This window comes from Episyrphus balteatus, chromosome 1, assembly GCF_945859705.1.
Source record: "Episyrphus balteatus chromosome 1, idEpiBalt1.1, whole genome shotgun sequence".
Lineage (NCBI taxonomy): Eukaryota > Metazoa > Arthropoda > Insecta > Diptera > Syrphidae > Episyrphus > Episyrphus balteatus.
In genome coordinates, this window is record NC_079134.1 from 157,277,492 (window position 1) to 157,297,124 (window position 19,633).

General features: G+C 30.2%; 1 protein-coding gene across 3 annotated transcripts in view; it reads right to left on the reverse strand.

The window, feature by feature from the left end:
- Positions 1-19,633, reverse strand: part of LOC129921359 (uncharacterized) — a 115,468-nt gene that overhangs the window by 43,931 nt on the left and 51,904 nt on the right. For 2 of the 3 annotated variants that reach the window (XM_056003154.1, XM_056003153.1), the window contains exons 6-9: positions 7,636-8,247; positions 1,193-1,641; positions 694-1,068; positions 466-541 (exon numbers count right to left, since the gene is read on the reverse strand). In XM_056003154.1, coding sequence (XP_055859129.1) covers positions 466-541; positions 694-1,068; positions 1,193-1,641; positions 7,636-8,247 — 1,512 coding nt within the window. The remainder of the gene's footprint in view (positions 1-465; positions 542-693; positions 1,069-1,192; positions 1,642-7,635; positions 8,248-19,633) is intronic. The other variant, XM_056003155.1, reaches the window with a different exon arrangement.

Genomic DNA, 19,633 nt, shown 5'->3' on the forward strand with positions numbered 1-19,633 from the left:
CCTCATAAAAAAATTCTAGGTAACCTCATTAAAAAATCTCTCAAGTAGGTCATACAACTGCATTCATAAAACAGCTGTCAGCCAGAGTTATTCAATTCAAAGATTCTGCTATCAAAACCATATGCTGCCACTTCTAAAATTACATACTTGAACATTCTTTTTTTATTTCAAAATTATATGCATAAACGCAATAATCTCAAAAACAGTGCTCCACCTCGTGCTGCTATGCTCTTGTGAATCGATTAAAATCAAAAGCATTTTGCAACCTGTTTCCGTTGCATATATAAATGCAACAGTTCTCAATATGTGAAAATCCTTTATCCTCCTCCTCCCCTCTCTCGTCATGAAAATCCACTTGACACATGACATTCCGATTCGAGGATGTACCATGCTATTGACACACTTCAAAAACCTCCCCAAAATCCAATATTCAACAGACAGAGAGCCGATGAATGCGGTACTTACCTTGAGACTGTGAGAGGTGCAAATGACATGTCTGCTGAGCCGGATATTAAATCACCAATTATTCCATTCCACTGAACTGCAACGAGAAATAATATCACACAAAGAAGAAGAAGAAGGATTAATTCTAACCATTATCGTCAAAAGCTTTGCTTAAAACAATGGCAAATTAAAATTATATTGATGAAAACAAAATGAAAAAAAGGACTAAAGCAATTTTGGTTGTCATACTTCGTTTGCCATTGAAAGGTTGCTCCATGTTGTCGTCATTTGGTGCACCTGTTTCCTCTTGATCGTCAATGTAATCATTCAGCACGACCCAGTCATTTAGTGATACATCCTCGACCACATCCTTGGAATCCTTCATCGTGGCGGAAATGGCGTCAATTTTGTTGCTAACCTCGACATTGGTTTGAGTATTGTAGTCGTCGGCAGTGGTGGCGGCATCATTGTCATTCGAATTGAATGCGGTGGCTTGACGTTGATGTCTTTTAAGGATGCGTCGTCCTTGTTGCTTAACACCCATATTTACCGAAGAGGACGACACCTTTTTCTTCATCGAGTTGAATTCATTGCTATTCAAGCTGTTTTCACGCTCTAAGCTGGCTGAACAAAAAGGGATTTTAATTGAACTTTCTTTAGATAGACAGGATACACACACACACACATAAATTACACATTCATACTCATGTACATTCTAAGTACTCATTTGATTAGAACGAACACTTACCGCTGCCATCAGAAGGAGGAGACGAATGACGTCGAGTACGAGTTCGTCCTTCGGGTGAGTGATATCGACGTTGTTGCTGTTGTTGTTGTTGTTCTTTCTGCTGTTGCTGTTGATTGGCAGCTGAATTTGAATTGGCAGGATATTGATCGTTCACATCGTCCACCATCATTGTTGAATCTTTCGTTTTGTGTTGTTCGTGTTGTTGCTCCTTGACTCCTGATGTTGAACTGCCTCCGCTGCCGGATGATGCTTGTCGATTGTTGTTCGTATCATGATTGTTACCAGCATTGGCACCCTTAGCTGAAGCCCTTCGAGGCTTAAAATCATTCAGTGTCGAGAATTTAGCACCAAATAATTCATCATGAACAATGTACAAATGAAATTCGAATTCCAATTCTGTAGCAATGTTGTCGAGCAGATCCATGGAAAGGCCATAACAGCACTTTGTTCTGTAATTAAAGTGAATAGAGCACATATAGATAGGGTTTGTTATTGGATGTAGAATGTAGATTGTTTGCCAATTGAGAGAAGAATATAACAACTTGTAATGTATACTGTGGAGTAGTTTTTGTTCGAAACAAAAAGGAAGAAGTATTGGGAACAGTGTGTGTGATAAAGTGTAGAAACTTCAACATTTGACATTTCCCGTTGTTGGTTACCAAACCTATTACCATATCGATTTAGCAATTTATGGGAGTTAGGATTAACTAGGGTCGGGTTTTTAACTTTCACAAAGATCTAGGGAATTTATTCCTTATCAAGTTAAGCCAATTAAAACTTTTGATGAAAGGAAAGTTTTAATACGAGATGTCGGCAAATGGTTAATATCTAAAAATGTTGTTGACGAAATGTTACAGAAATAAAAATTATAAGTTCGTGCGGGTAACAATATAATATTTATGTTTGCAGCTCTAATATAAAAAACTTTTTCAACTGGCCGTCAAAAACAGTTGTGTTGTTAAGGTCAAAATTAGTTTAAAGCTCAAAATATCTAGTTTTCAGATTTTAAGACGAAAAATTTTTCAAGGTGCATGAAGATATTCTTATGAACATGAATCCTTCTTTTAAAAATACAGTCAAAACCGGTTATAACGAACTCGATGGGACTTTTTTTAATCTATTACATACATATTTGCTATTACATACATATTTGAATGAACCTCTTTTGGGACTTAAAGATAAATAAGGAATAACTAATTTTTTTTTTTCGTTACAAACGATGTCGTATTAACCGATTTTCACTGTATTTGTACAAAAAATAAATGAAAAGAAATTTTGGAAAAGATTGCTTATCGGTTGGCATTTTTAATTTTTAAGTTTAAAAGTTAGTTGGCTAAATGATACTTTTTATTAAGTTGCTATTTAAAAAAAACCTAAAGTGTACCTACTAATTAATGCAATAAAAGAGTACAAATGTTTTCTAATTATATACCAAAAAATGGTCAATACTTCTTCTGCCAAGTTAAGGAGTCAGGTACCTATAGCGTCAGTTAGAGCTGATATTTAATTTCAAAATTGATTAAAAAATTGACAAAAAGCAATTTAAAAAAAAAAAAAAAATTTATAATAAAAAATGGAGAGTTCTGGTGTAATTGTTTTTGGTGGGTATAAAAAGAAGAAAATATTACCAACAATTTATGTGTTACCCAATTTTATCTATACGGTTTTTGGCTTTCAGTCATCTTCAAAATCAGAAGATCGTATCAAAAATTGGTTAAAAATAAATAATTTATGTGAATTGTTGGAAATTTTGAATTCTTTTGTTTTGTTTTTTTTTTTTTTTTTTTTTTTTTTAAAAAGATCGCTTTTGTTAAAAAAAAAACACGTTGGAGTTATTGGTAATTGCTGATGGTTTCCGTGAGAAATTTTGTTAAATAACTTCAGATTCATGTTCGGAAAAAGTCCCTAAAGGAAAGCTACCAAAAACCATTATACCAGAATTTTCAAATCTTATATGAGTCTGAAAACTATTTGACTGGACTATTAGTAGAGTAACTAAAGCAAATTATTAGGGAACCCGGCCGAACAGCTCTGATTTTGACGATTTTATTTTTCAAACGTAGGTAATTAAAAATACTTTAAAGTCTATAGATTAAAAATTGCCGGTGTTGCCGTATTGTTTTTTAAAATTAAAATTAAATTTTTTTTTAACAAAACCATTTTTTTTGCTTAAATTTCATAAAACAAATGATAGCAAAAGATTCTCTAGGTAATTTAAGGAAAATATATAAAAGGCAGTAAGGGACAATCTTCCATCGTTTAAGCGATAAATGCAATTTTCTAACATTCTAACCTCAAACACAAAAAATTTTTTTGAAAACAACGGCAACACCTACAATATTTTAAAATACATTTTAAAAAAGCCAGAAGCTCATTCTTATCTCTTAAACTTAAAACCACTAAATTTAATCAAGACTTTTTGAAAAAATGGTCCTCAAACTCAGAATTAAAAAAAAAAATGTTATTAGAAAAATTTAAAATGACTTTTTTCCAAATTTTTTCTAATAAAATATGAATTTATTTAAAAAAATTTTTGGCCATAAATATTATCAGTTGAATTTCGAAGCAAAAAAGGTCAAATATATCACACTTTTGAAAAAAAAAATGAAAAATTACTTCAATTTCAATGGTATTTTTTTATTAAAACTGAATTTTTGCATTGAAATAATTAATTTTCTCAAAGACTGTGGTAAATAGGAACTTTAAATTTTTGCTATTTAACTTTCAACAGTAAGGGTTATTAAATGAATAAAAAATAATTTTATGTTTAGATGTTGAACTTAAAAAAAAAATAAGTTACACTTTTTTTCAAAACTTTTATTAAAAAAAGTTCTTCGAAAATGAAATACTTTTTAATTTTTTTCATAAACCGTAACACATATTGACATTTCCTTTTATAATTTGAAATCATAATTAATGCGGCCAAAAAAATTTGAAAATAAATGCATTTTATATTACGACCAAGTTTAAAAAACGACATGTTAAAAGTTTTTCAATAATTTTTTTTTTTTCAAAAATCTGAGTTCAATTACCATTCTTTCAAAAGCCGTTCATTCAATTAACTTAATTTTAATTTTACATATATAACTAAGCTTCTAGCTTTAAAAAAATGTATATTTGAATATTGTAGGTGATGCCGTTGTGTTCAAATATTTTTTTTTGTGTTTGAAGTCAATTAATAAGAAAATTGCATTTATCGCTTGAACTATGGAAGATTGTCCCTCACTCCCATATATTTTTTTTCCTTGAATTTCCTAGACAATCTTTTGGCATCATTTAATTTATGAAATTTAAGAAAAATTTTTGAAAAAAATTTGTTTTTGTTCACAAAAATCTTCAATTAAATTAAAAAAATCAACACGGCAACACCGGTTATTTTGAATCTATAGACTTTAAAGTATTTTTAATTACCAACGTTTGAAAAAAAAGATCATCAAAATCTAAGCTGTTCGGCCGGGTTCCCTAATATTGCCAATTTTTGAGCTTTAGTTACTCCACTATATACCTTCTTATTTGTTTTGATTATTTAGTAAGCAATACCAAGTATTTTAAGGGCCAATTTTTCAACAGTCAGTTAAACAATCAGTTAGTACTTATTCTCCTGATAGAGAAAAAATCATTTTTTCAACAGGCAAACATAGCTTATTCCCATGAATAAAACTATCTGCTTCTTTCAGAGACGAATAAAAATTATTCTAAGGAATAATATCAATAAAAATACTGTGTCAATTGTCAAAGCTGCTTTGAAATAATTTTGACAAAGAATACAGAGGAACACAAGAAAACAAAAACAATTATAAATAAAAAAGACGTTTAGTTTTGAATATTATTGAATTTGACAATTTTTTTTTGTTATTCTGTAGAATAGATTATTTTTGATTGAAAAATTCAATGTTGTTATCCGATTGTTTATGAGCCTAATAAATTTATTCGTCGAACAGTTAACTGACTGTTTATTAGAAGATGGAAAAATCGGCTCTAAGTTATACTTTTTTTAGCGCGTAAACTTGTAAAATCTTCATCTGAGCGGCCACTTTGAAACTTATTATGTTATTTTTTTGCTTTGTCATTTTGGATTTAACTCTCAGACATAAGGTCGGTTTTTTTTTTTTTCATTTCAAATTATTCAATTAATTCAGTTTGTTAATCCATTCGATTCCATTTGTTTGTGTTGTGGTGTTGTGTTGTTGTGTTTCTTTTTTCACTCAGAATGTTCATAATGTTCTGTTTTTATTTGGTGAATAAATGTGTTAATAATTCGTGCACATAAGTAATTGATAAAAAAAGTTAATCCTCTTGTCTGTCTACATGAGAACATACACCTTTTTTATTATAATTTCTTGTCATTTCAAGATTGGTCACTGAGGTGTATGTGTAACCTTTTTTTCATTTATTATTTGTTTTATTTGCACGGTTTTGAATTTTGTTTTTACAGAAACGTTTAGGTAGCTTTACGAGAATTACAAAGAATACTAAGCCATTTGAAAATAAAAGTTTTACAAACGACATAAACCTAGGCTCTAGAAGAGGCGATGTAATAGAAAAGTACATAGATATTTTAAAGTAAAAATTATAGATTTAAAATTAAAATTAAAAAAAAAAAAAAACGCTTATAGCTTCTGTTGTCTGAACTTTTTTTTTAATAATTTTAATACTGTTTTTCCTTATTAGTTTTTATAATTTAATAATTTTTTAATTTATAACTTTTTTTTCCTAGTCTCTTATTAACAACATTAAGAGTATAGGTACATTCATGATGTGATTAGTATTTTATTCATGATTTCTAATATTTTTTCATTTGATGGAAAAGTGGGGCAAATTTTGTTGAACGCTGTTGATTTTTTTATTACTTCGATAACTAAATTTTGAAAAAAAAAAACACTGAATTAAAACATAGTTTATTTAAAAAAATCAATCTTTCGGAAATGGTATATTGAATTCGTTTTAAACCATTTCGTTTTATGTCTATTAATTTTTACTCCAAAATGGAAAACTTAATTTATTTGTTTTTTTTTTTTTAATTTTTTTCTAACAATGCAAAAAAAAATTATTACTATCCAAATTACGCTGAATTTTAGAAAGAACTTTTAACTGCTAATTCCAATCCAAACTATTATTATAATTAACATATAAAATTTTTTGAAAAAAAAAAAATAGCGACCCCATCTTTTAGGAAAAACTAAAACACAGTTTTATTAGTTGTTACAAATGAACATTTAAGTTTAGCGAAGTCGTTTTTGAAAAAAATTGGTAATTGGTATTCTTAAATCTTAATCGAGGATTTGAGCGGTATAACAAAAACGAAACAACTTATAGATACCTAAAAAAATTGAAGAAAATTGAAACTACATTTATGAGCTAGAATGTGTATTAAAATTCAGTCATTTTTGCTTGAAACTAACAAACTTTTTGAAATTCGATATTCCAAAATGTGTAAATGACAAATAAAAAAAAAAATACATACATAGTTTGAATTGCGAAAAATAATGTGCACTTTTTTCATAATAAAAAAATTCAATTATCATTTACAGAATTTTGGAATACAGAATTTGGAAATCCAGAATTTTGGAAAACAGCATTTTGGTTTTACAGAATTAAAAAAATAACCTTCTGTGTTTTTCAATATAGAACTTTTGAAAGAACATTTAAGAAAACTTAAAAAAAAATATATGAATTTCTATCCTATCGTCCTAATATTACTTTTAAGCCATACTGTATTGTTCATTACTCGTAACCTAGTTTGATCACATAAACAAGATGATACTTAATTTTACTTGTAAATGATTGAAGTAAAACTTCAAACCAACTATTTTAAGGAATTTAAATTGCTTCATCTTTTGCTTCGTCATCTTCATCTTCCATCATCATCGTTCGTGAACTTTAGTTTTGCTGTAGTTTCTAAAGTTTCTAATAAATATTTGAAATTTTCAAACTAAAAACATCCTCTCTGAGCTTCAACTACTTATTGAACATACCAAAACAATATTCTCTAAGAAGAAAAACTATTTATTTCTATACGAAAATGCTGATTGGTATTCCATGAATAATACCGAACCACTTTTCTCTGCTCTAAAAAATGCAAAGTCATTAAGGAATTTCCTTTGCAATTTGAATAAAATCCTAAATTTAAAAATAGAACGACAATTAAAATTGTCGGAAGCTGCCGCATTAATTTGTTGTTGTTTTTATTAGGTTAAGAGGATGTTTTGAAAGTTGATATTGTATTTGGATAAATTAAAAATAAAGTCAAAAAAGTTGAAAAGTCACCGTGCGAGAAGAAGAACTTTGTTTTCAAAAGTTGTTTAACTTGGTTTTAGTTGGTAGAAAAGGGGTTTCCTTTAAGTGAATTGAGTCAAAGTTGAAACAGAAATTTTTAAGGAGGTTAAGGTTCAAGAGATATTAGATAAAAAAACGTAACTAAAAAAAAAGACAAATTTACTTACTCAAACATTGGATTTGAAAAATTATCCGTCTCATCTGAAGGCACTTTGCCGCCGTGATCCAAGTAATCCTGCGTAAACCTTTGCTGAGTCTCAATATTATTAAACATAATTGTCAAATTATGCTTGCGATTCGGCAGCAATCGATGGCACGGCAATCCACGCAAACATAAACCATCTTCATCCAATTCGGACGCCATTACAAATGGCGGCGCTAAGGCAGTGACAACACGAAATACCGTTCGTGATTTCGCCGACAGGCCTATCGAAGAACCAACGCTGTAAAGGGCCAATCTTATGTTTGACTTACGACGTTGTTCTTTACCTGAGACAACAATGTCTCCTCCTGGCCACACAATTGTATCCAAATGTACATTCCTACCTGCTATTAAACCGACCCGACGCCACTTGGTCGATGGATAACGGGGCCGTCTTCGTTGCTGTGAACGATGACGAACTATCGTTAGTTCGTCTTCGAACAATTGCAAATGGCGGCCATTGTTATCGGGTACCAAGTTGAGAATTTCGAATTTTGTTATCAGCGGATGTTCTCTTTGGCCACCATCGAGGGTTAGATCTCCGGACATGGCTTGCGATGTAGATGTCTTGAGAGCTCTGAAAGAAAAGTAAAAAAAAAATTAATAGGTAAAACAAAATTGTAGAATAGCACCGTAGATCTAAGCAAAATAAGGTCCAAAGGTCGAGCTAATTCCGACAAAAATGATTTATGTCCCAAAATGTTGGTGAGACGTTCCAAAATCGACATTTGTACTTTTGAGACGAATATGTTTTTTTTTGCCATGATGGTCAGAAAAATGACCAAATTTCAAAATAATCAAAATATAGCAATATGGATATCAAACGATAGGTATTTTTTTACTGAATTAAGAAATGGTCACTTTTTATTTTTTTTTTATTCATAATTGACAAGATGGCAGCCAAAAAACGCCATAAAAAAATCAAGTATTAAAAAAAAATACATCAAATACCCACTAAGGTGTCAAATGAAAGATATTTTTTTGTTGAGAAAGAATGGGATCGGGTCAAAATTCGGGCTTCAAAATTCTGCTCTTCAAAATTCTACTTTTTTAACGAAAATTCTGTTTTTCAAAATTCTGCTTTTTTTCAATTTTGCTTTTCAAAATTCTGCTTTTTAAAATTCTGCTTTTTTAACGAAAATTCTGTTTTTCAAAATTCTGCTTTTTTTCTATTCTGCTTTTCAAAATTCTGCTAGCATTATACTTGAACAAAAAAATTCTGCCAATTCTGTTTTTTTTTTTTTTTTTTATAGCATATGCGCTGACTAAAGAAAAATACACCTCATGAATGTAATTTAAAATTGGTACTTTCCTAAATTTTTTTGTTTAAGTGTCGCAAATATTTTTTAGACTGACTTTCTTTAAAATAAAATCTTTAACTTATTGGAACCGATGTTGTTTGATACAAAATATTCCATTTCTTATTCAAATTTTTGAATATTCATCTTTATTTGATAAATTAAAAAATTTTGAATTATTTTCGGAAATGTTTAGTATTAAAACCTTTTCTTAATATTTTCAAATTTATTCATTTATAAAACAAAAATTAATATGCATTCAAAAAGTAGATAATTTTTCAAGAAGATGATTTTACAGAAAAATGTTTTTTTTAATTTTTTGCAGAATTTTGAAAAACAGAATTTTGGAATTTTGAAAGCAGAATTTTGTAAAGCAGAATTTTGACAAAAGAATTTTGACCCCGGCAGAATTTTGACCCCAACCCAGGAAGAATATGTAAAAATTAAAAATGTTGTCAAAAAATAAATGATCCTAAATGTTAGCTTATTCTGCTTGTTACTAAGCTCCGTATCATCAAAACCCAAACCCAAATTCGTACCCCAACTAGAAAGGATATAACTAAACCTCAATTTTACATATAAATAAACACTAAGCATCCTTTTTTAACACCAAGGACTTCCCAAGGTCAAATAAAAAATATAACCAAACAAATTCTCAACATAAAAAAGGGTCACCGACACGCGTTCACATACATCCTTAAACAAAATTGAAAAAAAAAAAGTATTAAAATACAAAACAAGTGGCTATAATACCACAAATCCCTCAAAACACATAAAAGGATACTTTTTTTTCTGTGTAAACATCCACAAAATAGTTTTTACACTTTCCAGCATGATTCCCACCCCCTCCCACCATCCGAGCTGAAGCAGAAAAATAAAATTTCGTTTTGATTTTCGTGCTGGGGGTATGGTATAAGGTGTATGTTTGTGTGTTAGAAAGAACGATGCCAGGATATTTACGCCACCCCATAAAAAAAGGACGATCCAATAAAGTGGTCAACTCCTACAAAAACCGGTACCGAAAAACACCCATAAACATTCACACTTTATGGATGTCCTGTTTCGTCCTGCAAATGTATCTATTCTATACACTGGCAAGATAATTCCATAGATGGTGCTGCTTCATCTTCTTCTATATCCTTTTTGTTTTTGTTTTTTTTTTTCCTTTGGATTCAATTTCGAAATGAAATATCTTTTTGTCGGTCCTCGGTATACATATTATGTTCCTCCACTTTGCAACTACAAAAACTCCCCAGTCCCCACCAACGAAGGTTAAATGTGCTATTCTCAGTTTTAAATTGTTTTAGTTTATAACTGAAAAAGGATTCCCTTTTTTCCACGAAAGGAGAACGGTGGACAGTGTGGTAAAGAGTAAAGTGCATTTTGTGTAGAGAATATAAGAGAATCCTTTTGATTCGTCTTGGGTAACACAATGACGTTGATGGGAGATAATGATGATGAAAGAAGATGTCAAACGAAAAAATCGGTATCAGGATTTTCATTCATTTGTCATTAGTATAGTCCTTCCCCAGCGCAACTAGAGTCGAATTCAATTGAATAGACAGGAGAATGTAGTAAGAGGAATACTCGTATTTATATGAGAGTTTGTGAATCCTGTTTTTGTCTGTGATATATTATGTATCTTTGTGGAAGTAGAGAAAAGTTAGCTATTGAATTTATTTCTTTCAAGCGAATTTTTATACGATTCACTTGATTTTAACTAGAAAACAGTTCATACAAAACTTCTACAAAAGAAATCCCAATTCAATTGATAATTGGAAATTGGTTCCGTATCTATTTCTACCGAATTTAGGTAGGTTATTTGATAGGAAACAGCGATTCTTTTCAATTGAAGTCGGTATATAAAGGTTAGAATATATATTTTCTGAAAATATCAAAACGTGTCGGGATTAAAATTTAACCAAAATTTCGGTTATTCGAAAGTACCTATTGCTTTGAAAAAAAAAAAATAAATAATTTTTAATTCTTCTTTGAAGAAAGAAGAAACTTTGAAGGTTTTCATCCATGCACGGCACGTGTTTCGTATCCATTCAGCTAAAAGCTCGAAAATTAGCCTTTTGGAATAAAAACACTCTTCACCAAACGTATTGAGAGTCTCTGGAGGTGTTGTATAGATCAAACAAAGCAGATCATAATTATATTTAAAATTGGATCATAAATGTATTTATAGGTAAAGCCGAAAGAATAGTGCCAGGGTCTGAAGATCTGCTTTTGAAATAACAGAGACTATCTTGTTCATTATCTCATCTTCATTATGAGAAATTATCATCATTTATTTGGGTACATTCTGAAAGAAGTTCAAATAAATTTTGCAATCCAAGTAGTAGTATAAAAATAAATAGACGACACTATATTTGAGATAGAAAAATTGTATTTTAGCAATAAAATAGAAAGTAATGAAATGTGTTATCCTGCTTAGGGCAAATAATACTGGCATACAGCCAAAATAAACACTCAACAGCACTATTTTTGGTTTTGTGTAAAACAAAATTCGAGGTTTTATTCCAATCCAAAATTACGTTGATGGAAAATTCTACAAAAGGTGTCTTGGAATTTGGTACCTACAGATAATTTTTTTGTAATTTATTTTTCGGACGTAAGATTTTTCAAAGTTTTTTACCGTTGTTTTTACAAGCATTATAAATATTCGGTCTACATATGTATATGTAGCTTATGTAATAAATGACCAATCTGAACATAAAAAAACGGTACCTGAAAGCCAAAAAAAATCAGTCTCAGTTAAAGAACAATTGTTAAAAAAAAGAGGTTGTCTGTAAAGCTGGTTTACGGACGATGATTTTACGTGATAACGTCGTCAGAAAACAGGTTGTGTACTTTTGTTTAAAATGAGTCAATTGAAGCGTTTACTTTTTTCAAACAATCATAATTTACAAGAAAAAGCTAAAAAAAAAATACCTTTTTTATTTTCTCATTATATTAATTTTTTTATTTTAAAAGCTTACAAAAAAATTATTCAATTTAAAAGCCAAGTATTTCTTCTTGAATAAAACCTTTTTTAAATTTTTACAATGCGCTAAAAGTATAAAAATAATTTATTGAAAACAATCATTTTCATCAAAAAAAGCAAAAAAAAGTCCATTTTTATAAAAAATTTTATACCATCTGAAACATTATTGTCTGATCTCAAAATATATATATCGATCTATGAGACATCTACAAAAAGAGCTAGAATTTTTTGAACTCGTTCAAATTTCATTAAAAAAAGCAAAAAAACATTCATTTTTATTTTCTCAGGCTATGAAATCAATTTTTTTTGTTTGACAATCTATAAAAAAAATTACCATGTGAAAGCTTATTATTTCACCTTTCAAATGACGTATCAATCTCATTTCAAAGATGCCTACAAGAGAAGTTAGAATTTTTTAAAGTCAACCATGTCGAATTTTCTGACTGAAATTACGGTACTTCCCACACTGGTGGCTGTTCGGGGGGCAACAGATCTCCACTGGTTTTTTGAGGTTTTTCGCAAGTTTCTTGAATTAACATTGTGTAGCTTGTAGTTAGTCTATTGTTATGTGTGATATACTAAATGAAAGGTAATTGTATCAGGATGCTCATAAAAGTTTAATAAAATTTCTATCTGCTCTTTGTCAAAAGTTATAACCTGTTGAATTCTAAAATTTTATTTTACCCTTATCTCAAAATTATGCTTACGAAAATGATTGAAACTTCGCACACATATAGTCCTAGTCATGGTCTATCATTACTCTATATACTTTATTCCTGTATCTATTAAAGAAAAAAAGATAAAAATAAAAAACAAAAAAAACGTGTTTTTTAAAAACTTGTTTCTTCCGTTATTCAATCAAAACTCACTAAACGTTTCCAAGTTTTTTCACATGGTATGCATAAGGCCAAAACCTACATGTTCTATTCGTTTGAGATTTTTTTAATGCTCCAAAAAAGAAGCTAAAAATCAAAAACTACCCAAAAATACCCCTAAAAAACAAGGTGTTTTTCAAAAATTCATATTGCGAAACGCAGAGTGTTGGAAAAAAATCCGTATCAGACCCCTAATTTTTTTTCCCTCATCTTTCACCTGGCATCTTTAGAATTGTCAAAAAAAATTTCCTTTACCCAATATCATCATTTTGTCATAGCCCCAACACGTGTACAACGTTCAAACAAAACGTTATAGCTTAGTTTCAAATTTTTTTAGAATTTTTTCTTAAATACAGTTATTCTTAAATTAATCTCATCTATCTATAGCAAAAAAAATCAATTCTCTACGACTTCGCATTTAGATTTTAGCCGAAATTTCATCTTTCCGTTTTACCCCTGTTTAGTTTACCCTATTAAATGACAGAATTTTTAAAAATCCTTCATTTGGATTAAGCTTTATGTTATTATCTTTCAAATAAGCTATAGAAGATTTTTGTATCTCTAATAGTTTATTTTAAATTTTGAATTCTTTTTCATTCCATGTTATTATTTAACCGTATTGTTTGGAAATATAATTTTTTAGCAAGACCTTTGCACAACTTATCTGAGATTCCTTAACAAATTTTAGATCAGCAAAATTGTTGAGAAAATTTTGTAAAAGTTTATAAAACCCATTGAACATCTGCAACTACAAGGTCAAAAATTACAAAATCACAAGATCGCTATATCGAGAAAGTTATTCCTCTTATGTAAAAAAAAAAATATTTAGCTTGGTTTAAAGCAGTTTTTCTTAAAAGTTTTATTGAGTTGTTTGCCAGAAAAAAATAACTGATTACACTTGTCGGCAACGAGAATAGAGCATGAACCAAACCCTACTTTTCTAAAGGATTTCTTTGTGCGTCCGAGTCGGAAGTCAAAATTTCACTGGCACTTCAAGTTTTTGAAATACTTTATTTTTATCAGGCCAAAAACGCGGTTTTTGGGTACATTTGACGTCGAATTACATCTCCGTTAAATTTATTTTTTGCAAAACTACTTATGCACTCTCAAAACGTCATACTAAAACGTCCTAAAGGTATTTATTTTTTTTTTTTTTAATTATTTTTTTTCCAAAAAATTATGATACATTATCTCAAAACCTTGATTATTTTTTCAAGGTAACGAATGGTTTCTTGAACTTAATTCCAGTTTGCGTCTTCTGATTTGAACTAAACTAAACATCAAAAAGAACTTGATTGAATATTAGTTTTTGAAACTTTATACCGAAAAAAGTGATGTGTTTAGCTCAAAAACTAGACGTGATAAAATAAATCTGTAAACAGTTTTGAACTCAGCACAGAATCAGAATTCATTCAGTTAAAATCACCGTACAAATTTATTGCTCCCAACTTTTTTTTTTTGTGTCGACCGAGTGTTTTTTAATCAATACATTGGTCACATTTATCAGCGCCTCGAAATGATGACTTAAACGCCTCTTCAATCCTCGTCAAGGTAAAAGGGCTTAAGTTACTATGATAAAAACTGACTGCACACTTCCCATGATTTTCTGAAAAGGCAGATATAATAAAGAAAAAGTCAATTGCCTAGCAGTGACTTTTCAAAAGGAAACAAAAACACTCTTATTCATTTTTCACGTATTCGGCAAAACGAAATGCGAAGTGTTAGATTTCGATATGGTTTCATGATCATGCTTTCACGTATTTTTTTAGTCCGATGGTTTGAGTTTGTTTTTTTTTCATTTTGACTTAACTTTCAAAGCATTGGAATGTTAGGAACAAAACGGCATATTTCGTTTAAAAATTAAAATTTTTGAACCTATCCCTTTTTGAAAAAAAAAATCCTACTCAATAAGCAAAACCAGGTTTTTTATACTGGCAAAAAATTTCTTCAATAACTTACCTACCCCCAAATTGCTTCAATCAAAGTGTGATGATAACTAAATAATTAACTTTATCTAATGTCTTTCACAAGTCTGATGCCTGAGCTTTCAAAACCATTATGAAGATGCTTTGACCATTATAGACCAGTGCCAATAATTTTTGAAAATACAAAAATTATTAGCAGTATATGGTGGGAAAATTTAGGATAAATGGTATATGAAAGGGGAAAAATAAATTGCCCACAAAAAAATTGGGGGAAAGGGGGTGGGTGGGCGAAAAAGTGGGGTGGGTGTCAAAAATCATGGTTTTTTACGATTCCTGTCAAAATTAGACGTCCTATCGAAAAAAATCAAATGCAAAAGTTGTAGGTAGTATAAATGTCTACAACATTTACTCAAACAATTTTTTTCTATAACCTCAAAAACATTGGAAAAAATGCAAAAATACGATTATTTGATTTTTTATTTTTATCTTTTACAAAAATAGTTGGATTTTAACAAAACTTGGTTAAAAATTACTTTGTTATGCTTTCTATCTATAAAAGCAAAAAGTTAATTTTTGGATTTTTGACGAATTTAATTTGAAAATTAGCCTATTTTTCAATCAAAAAAATTACCGAAAAAATTTTTGATTTTTGAATAGTTTGGAATGCAATAATTATTTAGCTTAAAACCGTTTTTTTAGGATTGTGTGGAAAAACTATACTTTTGTTTCAGAAAATATTGAGAAAAATTGAAAAAAAAAACAAAAAAACGATTTTTAAGATTGATTTTTCCGTAAGTGACAGTAATATTGGGGAGAAATAATTTTCCATAGAAACCAAATTATACTTTTCTAATGGCCTTTGACCTTCTTAATTTGAATCTAGAATAAGAATAACTCTAACGTGCAAAGTTTTTGAGATATTGAATTTTGAACGTCCAAAACACTATTTTTGTGATGTTTTGGCATGGTAATATCTCAAAAAAGTGATGTGATAGAATTTTTCTGACTTCGGATTCGAGCTCAACGCACAAAAAACCATTAGAAAAATATACTTTGATTTCTATAAAAAAAATTTTTTGACTTGTAAAATCGAACAGGGCAGAAAAAATCGAATGCCTTGTTCGATTTCACTAGCCAAAAAGTTTTTTTTATAGAAATCAAAGTATATTTTTCTAATGGTTTTTTGTGCGCTGAGCTTGAATCTGAAGTCAGAAAAATTCTATCACATCACGTTTTTGACATATTACCATGTCAAAAATCAGAAAAAAGTGTTTGGGACGTTCAAAATTCAATATCTCAAAAACTTTGCACGTTAGAGCTATTCTGCTTGATTCAAATTAAGAAGGTCAAAGGCCATTAGAAAAGTATAATTTGGTTTCTATGGAAAATTATTTCTCGCCAATATTACTGTCATTTACTGTTGTAGACATTTATACTACCTACAACTTTTGCATTTGATTTTTTTCGATAGGACGTCTAATTTTGACAGGAAACGTAAAAAACCATGATTTTTGACACCCACCCCACTTTTTCGCCCACCCACCCCCTTTCCCCAAATTTTTTTGTGGGCAATTTATTTTTCCCCTTTCATATACCATTTATCCTAAATTTTCCCACCACCCTTATGCTGCTAATAATTTGTTCAAATTTTGCCTTTTGAAAACCGGATTGGCACTGGTCTACATATGAAGATGTATAATCCAATTATTGTATATCCACTTTGACCTCTAGACCATCAATGGATGATCCCTCTGATTAAACAATTGCCCCAATAGCATTACTAAATACACTTATTTGCATCGAATTAGCCACCGTAAGCCCATCCATTACATCAAGGCTTACTGCATACACACGCAAGCAGTAATTGCGTAATAAATCAACCTTCATATCGATAATTTGTTGAGTACTTTCTCAAGAATATTGTTGAAGACGCAACTATTAAAACTCAAGTTATAACCCCTAATTCACATATTCACCATAAATGTAGAAGATTGACTTGTCGGAGTTAACATTAATTTTTAAAAACTTTGAATTTAAAAGTGTTATCTTTAAACTTCATCTTTTTTTTATCATAAAGTTGACCTAGTTGTTTTCATCACGCTCTTAAAAAGAAGAACAAGGCTAAAATTTGCATCACAAACTCCCAAGTTTTTTCTTCATCGTAACTCTTCCATAGAAAAAAAAACTTCTTAACCTAGTTGGAATTCCTTCCAACAAAATTAAAGTATTCACCTTCTTTTCATTCTTCATCTTTAAAACTTCCATCAAAGAAAATTAAAAAAAAAGCGAAGCGAATAAAAAACAAAAGAAAAAAAGCTCCTTTAAAAAATTATTTCAACGAACGACCCGTTAAAATAAATGCAAGTCAGGGGTAAAATTATCGATCGCCTTTAGCAGCTATTTTTTTTTTTTTTTTGTTTTACAATTCACATCCACACATTGCATCCATTTTAAAAACTGGAAACGGAAACAAATTACTTTCAGGTTCACACACAATTCGAAAATACAAATGAGTATTTCCCATTTTCTCATTTCAATTCGCCGCCGCTGCCATTTCTTTGAAAATAGGTGTCGAGCTAAAGATAATGCTTCAATGTATTCCTAGAAACTAGAATTCACAAAAAAAAGGGAGTAAAAAACAAGAGATACAGAGTAGGTTAACAAATCGTGTACAATTTTTCTCAATGGAACTTTAATTTTGTGGAGCACAATCGGTAATTGAACATCGAGTGTGGCGACCTCTACCATCTCTACTCTCATACATGGAGGCTAGCAAAATGGGAAAATTAATTAATTTCGATGGAGAGAGAGAGAGAGATGCCGATGTCCATGTCGATAGTCATCAATATGGTATTGAGGAGGAGCAGAAAATGTGAGGATGGTGGTTGACCATAAAAAGGAGTGAAAAAGGATACATTGACTGGGTTCTTCCGGTGCGATGCGATGTATGGGAAATTATTGTACACAGAGTGAATGTGTGCTGCAATTCGATGCCTCAAGTTCTATTATTTTGTGCTATACACAAGCAAACAAATGCAATTCATTGTGTTTTTTTGTATTGTGTGGACTGTGTGAAGTGGAATGATGGGTTTGCATTCATACCAATCACCAACACGGACAGCTCATCCCCTCTGCTCCTATTGAGTTCTTCCACTGACAGGATATTTTCATTTGCAAAAGTGCGGATGGCAATCGGAAGAGGTGATCTTCAATAGGTTGTATAGCAGCAGGAACAACTATGATGTAGATTTGGAGAATCAGATCCTGGGGTGCAAATTGCTTTCATTGAAGAAAGGCGGGGTCATACAATTTTGGGGGCGCTTGCTTTTAATTTGTCCAACATTTTGGTTTAACTGAATTTTTTTTTTGTTTCACTTTTTTTTGGTTTTTTGGTTATATTGAGAATGAAGGAAAAAAGGTGGTAATTTTGGGAGAAAAACTGATTAATGTGCGTGCAAGTGCAAAACAGGTGCACAGGACAATACCAGGATGTCACTATTACTAATTGATTCGATAATCACTATATTTCGTGGTTGTTGGCTTGGTTAAATAGACTTTTTTGTCCGTCATGCTTTGATTATGTACGAAAAACTGTTTCGACACTAATTGAAAGGCTTTTTATGTAGACTGTTGGTAAAAACATGAATGTAGTACCAGCGTGAGTAGTTGGGCTTCCCGATATTTGAGCAAGGTATGTTTTAACGTTGGAGTTGGTTTCAAAAACGATTTCATCCTAAATTCGTTTTAAAATCACCCTCGTTTTGTTTATTATTTTCCATGAACAGTGTTGAATATAAGAGTTTGCGTAGGAGTAATTTTTTAAAATTGTGTGGATCAAGACTTTAAGAACTAAATTTAGTAAAAATTATAAAAAAATGTGGGCACGAATTTTACTGACAACTTTTATTGTAAATCAGGTTTGATGTGGTGTTTCTGTGTGACGTGTATGTGACACTTTCATTCATACGTAAGTATCAATATCCAATTTAGTTTTTTTTATGGATGTGACAATAAAAAATACACCGGATTTTAAAATACAAAATCAAGTATTTAGTACCTACAAAATATTCGGTAGTCTTTCCACATTGTTACACAAAACACTGTCACGGGTGTGATAAGTAAGTAAACGTTACGGGTGTGACTTTAACGGAATTTTATTTTTACTCGAGCGGGAAACTTTTATTAAAAGATACTGATCTGTGCTCTTAAATGAATAATAGAAAGTACATATTGTGTATTTAACTGTTAATTCTACGTGTGAGTATGTATGTTCCCTCATAACTTCTAGACTATTTATCAATTTTATACAAATAAGGTATCGTTAAAAGCATATTGCTTTACCGTTGGTTATAGATTATCTGAATTCTACCTAATATTGCACGATATAAAGTCACAAGTTATGAATTAAAAATTTTAATTTAAACCTACTATAGCTAAATCAAAAAAGATGAGTTCAAATCCGTATAGTTCAAAATTTTCGCGTCATTAAAGTCAACTCAACATAGTCTTTAACCAGCGGACAAAGAAGATGCTTTCAACAATACCTAAGTTGTCAAATTATGATAAGAAGCTTGGAAGTTATGGTAGAACATACATACATGCATGCTTACTCTTTTTTTCTGCTATGGCATTGTAAAGTAAAAAAAAGGAGGTTGTCTGTAAAGCCGGTTTACGGAAGCGTTTATTTATTTCATAAATAAATAAATATTTCAATCATAATTTACAAGAAAAAGGTAAAAAAAATGACCTTTTTTCTTTTCTCATTATATTAATTTTTTTTTATTTTAAAAGCTTACAAAAAAAATTATACCATTAAAAAGCCAAATATTTCTTCTTAATAATAAAACTATTTTTAAATTTTTACAATGAGCAAAAA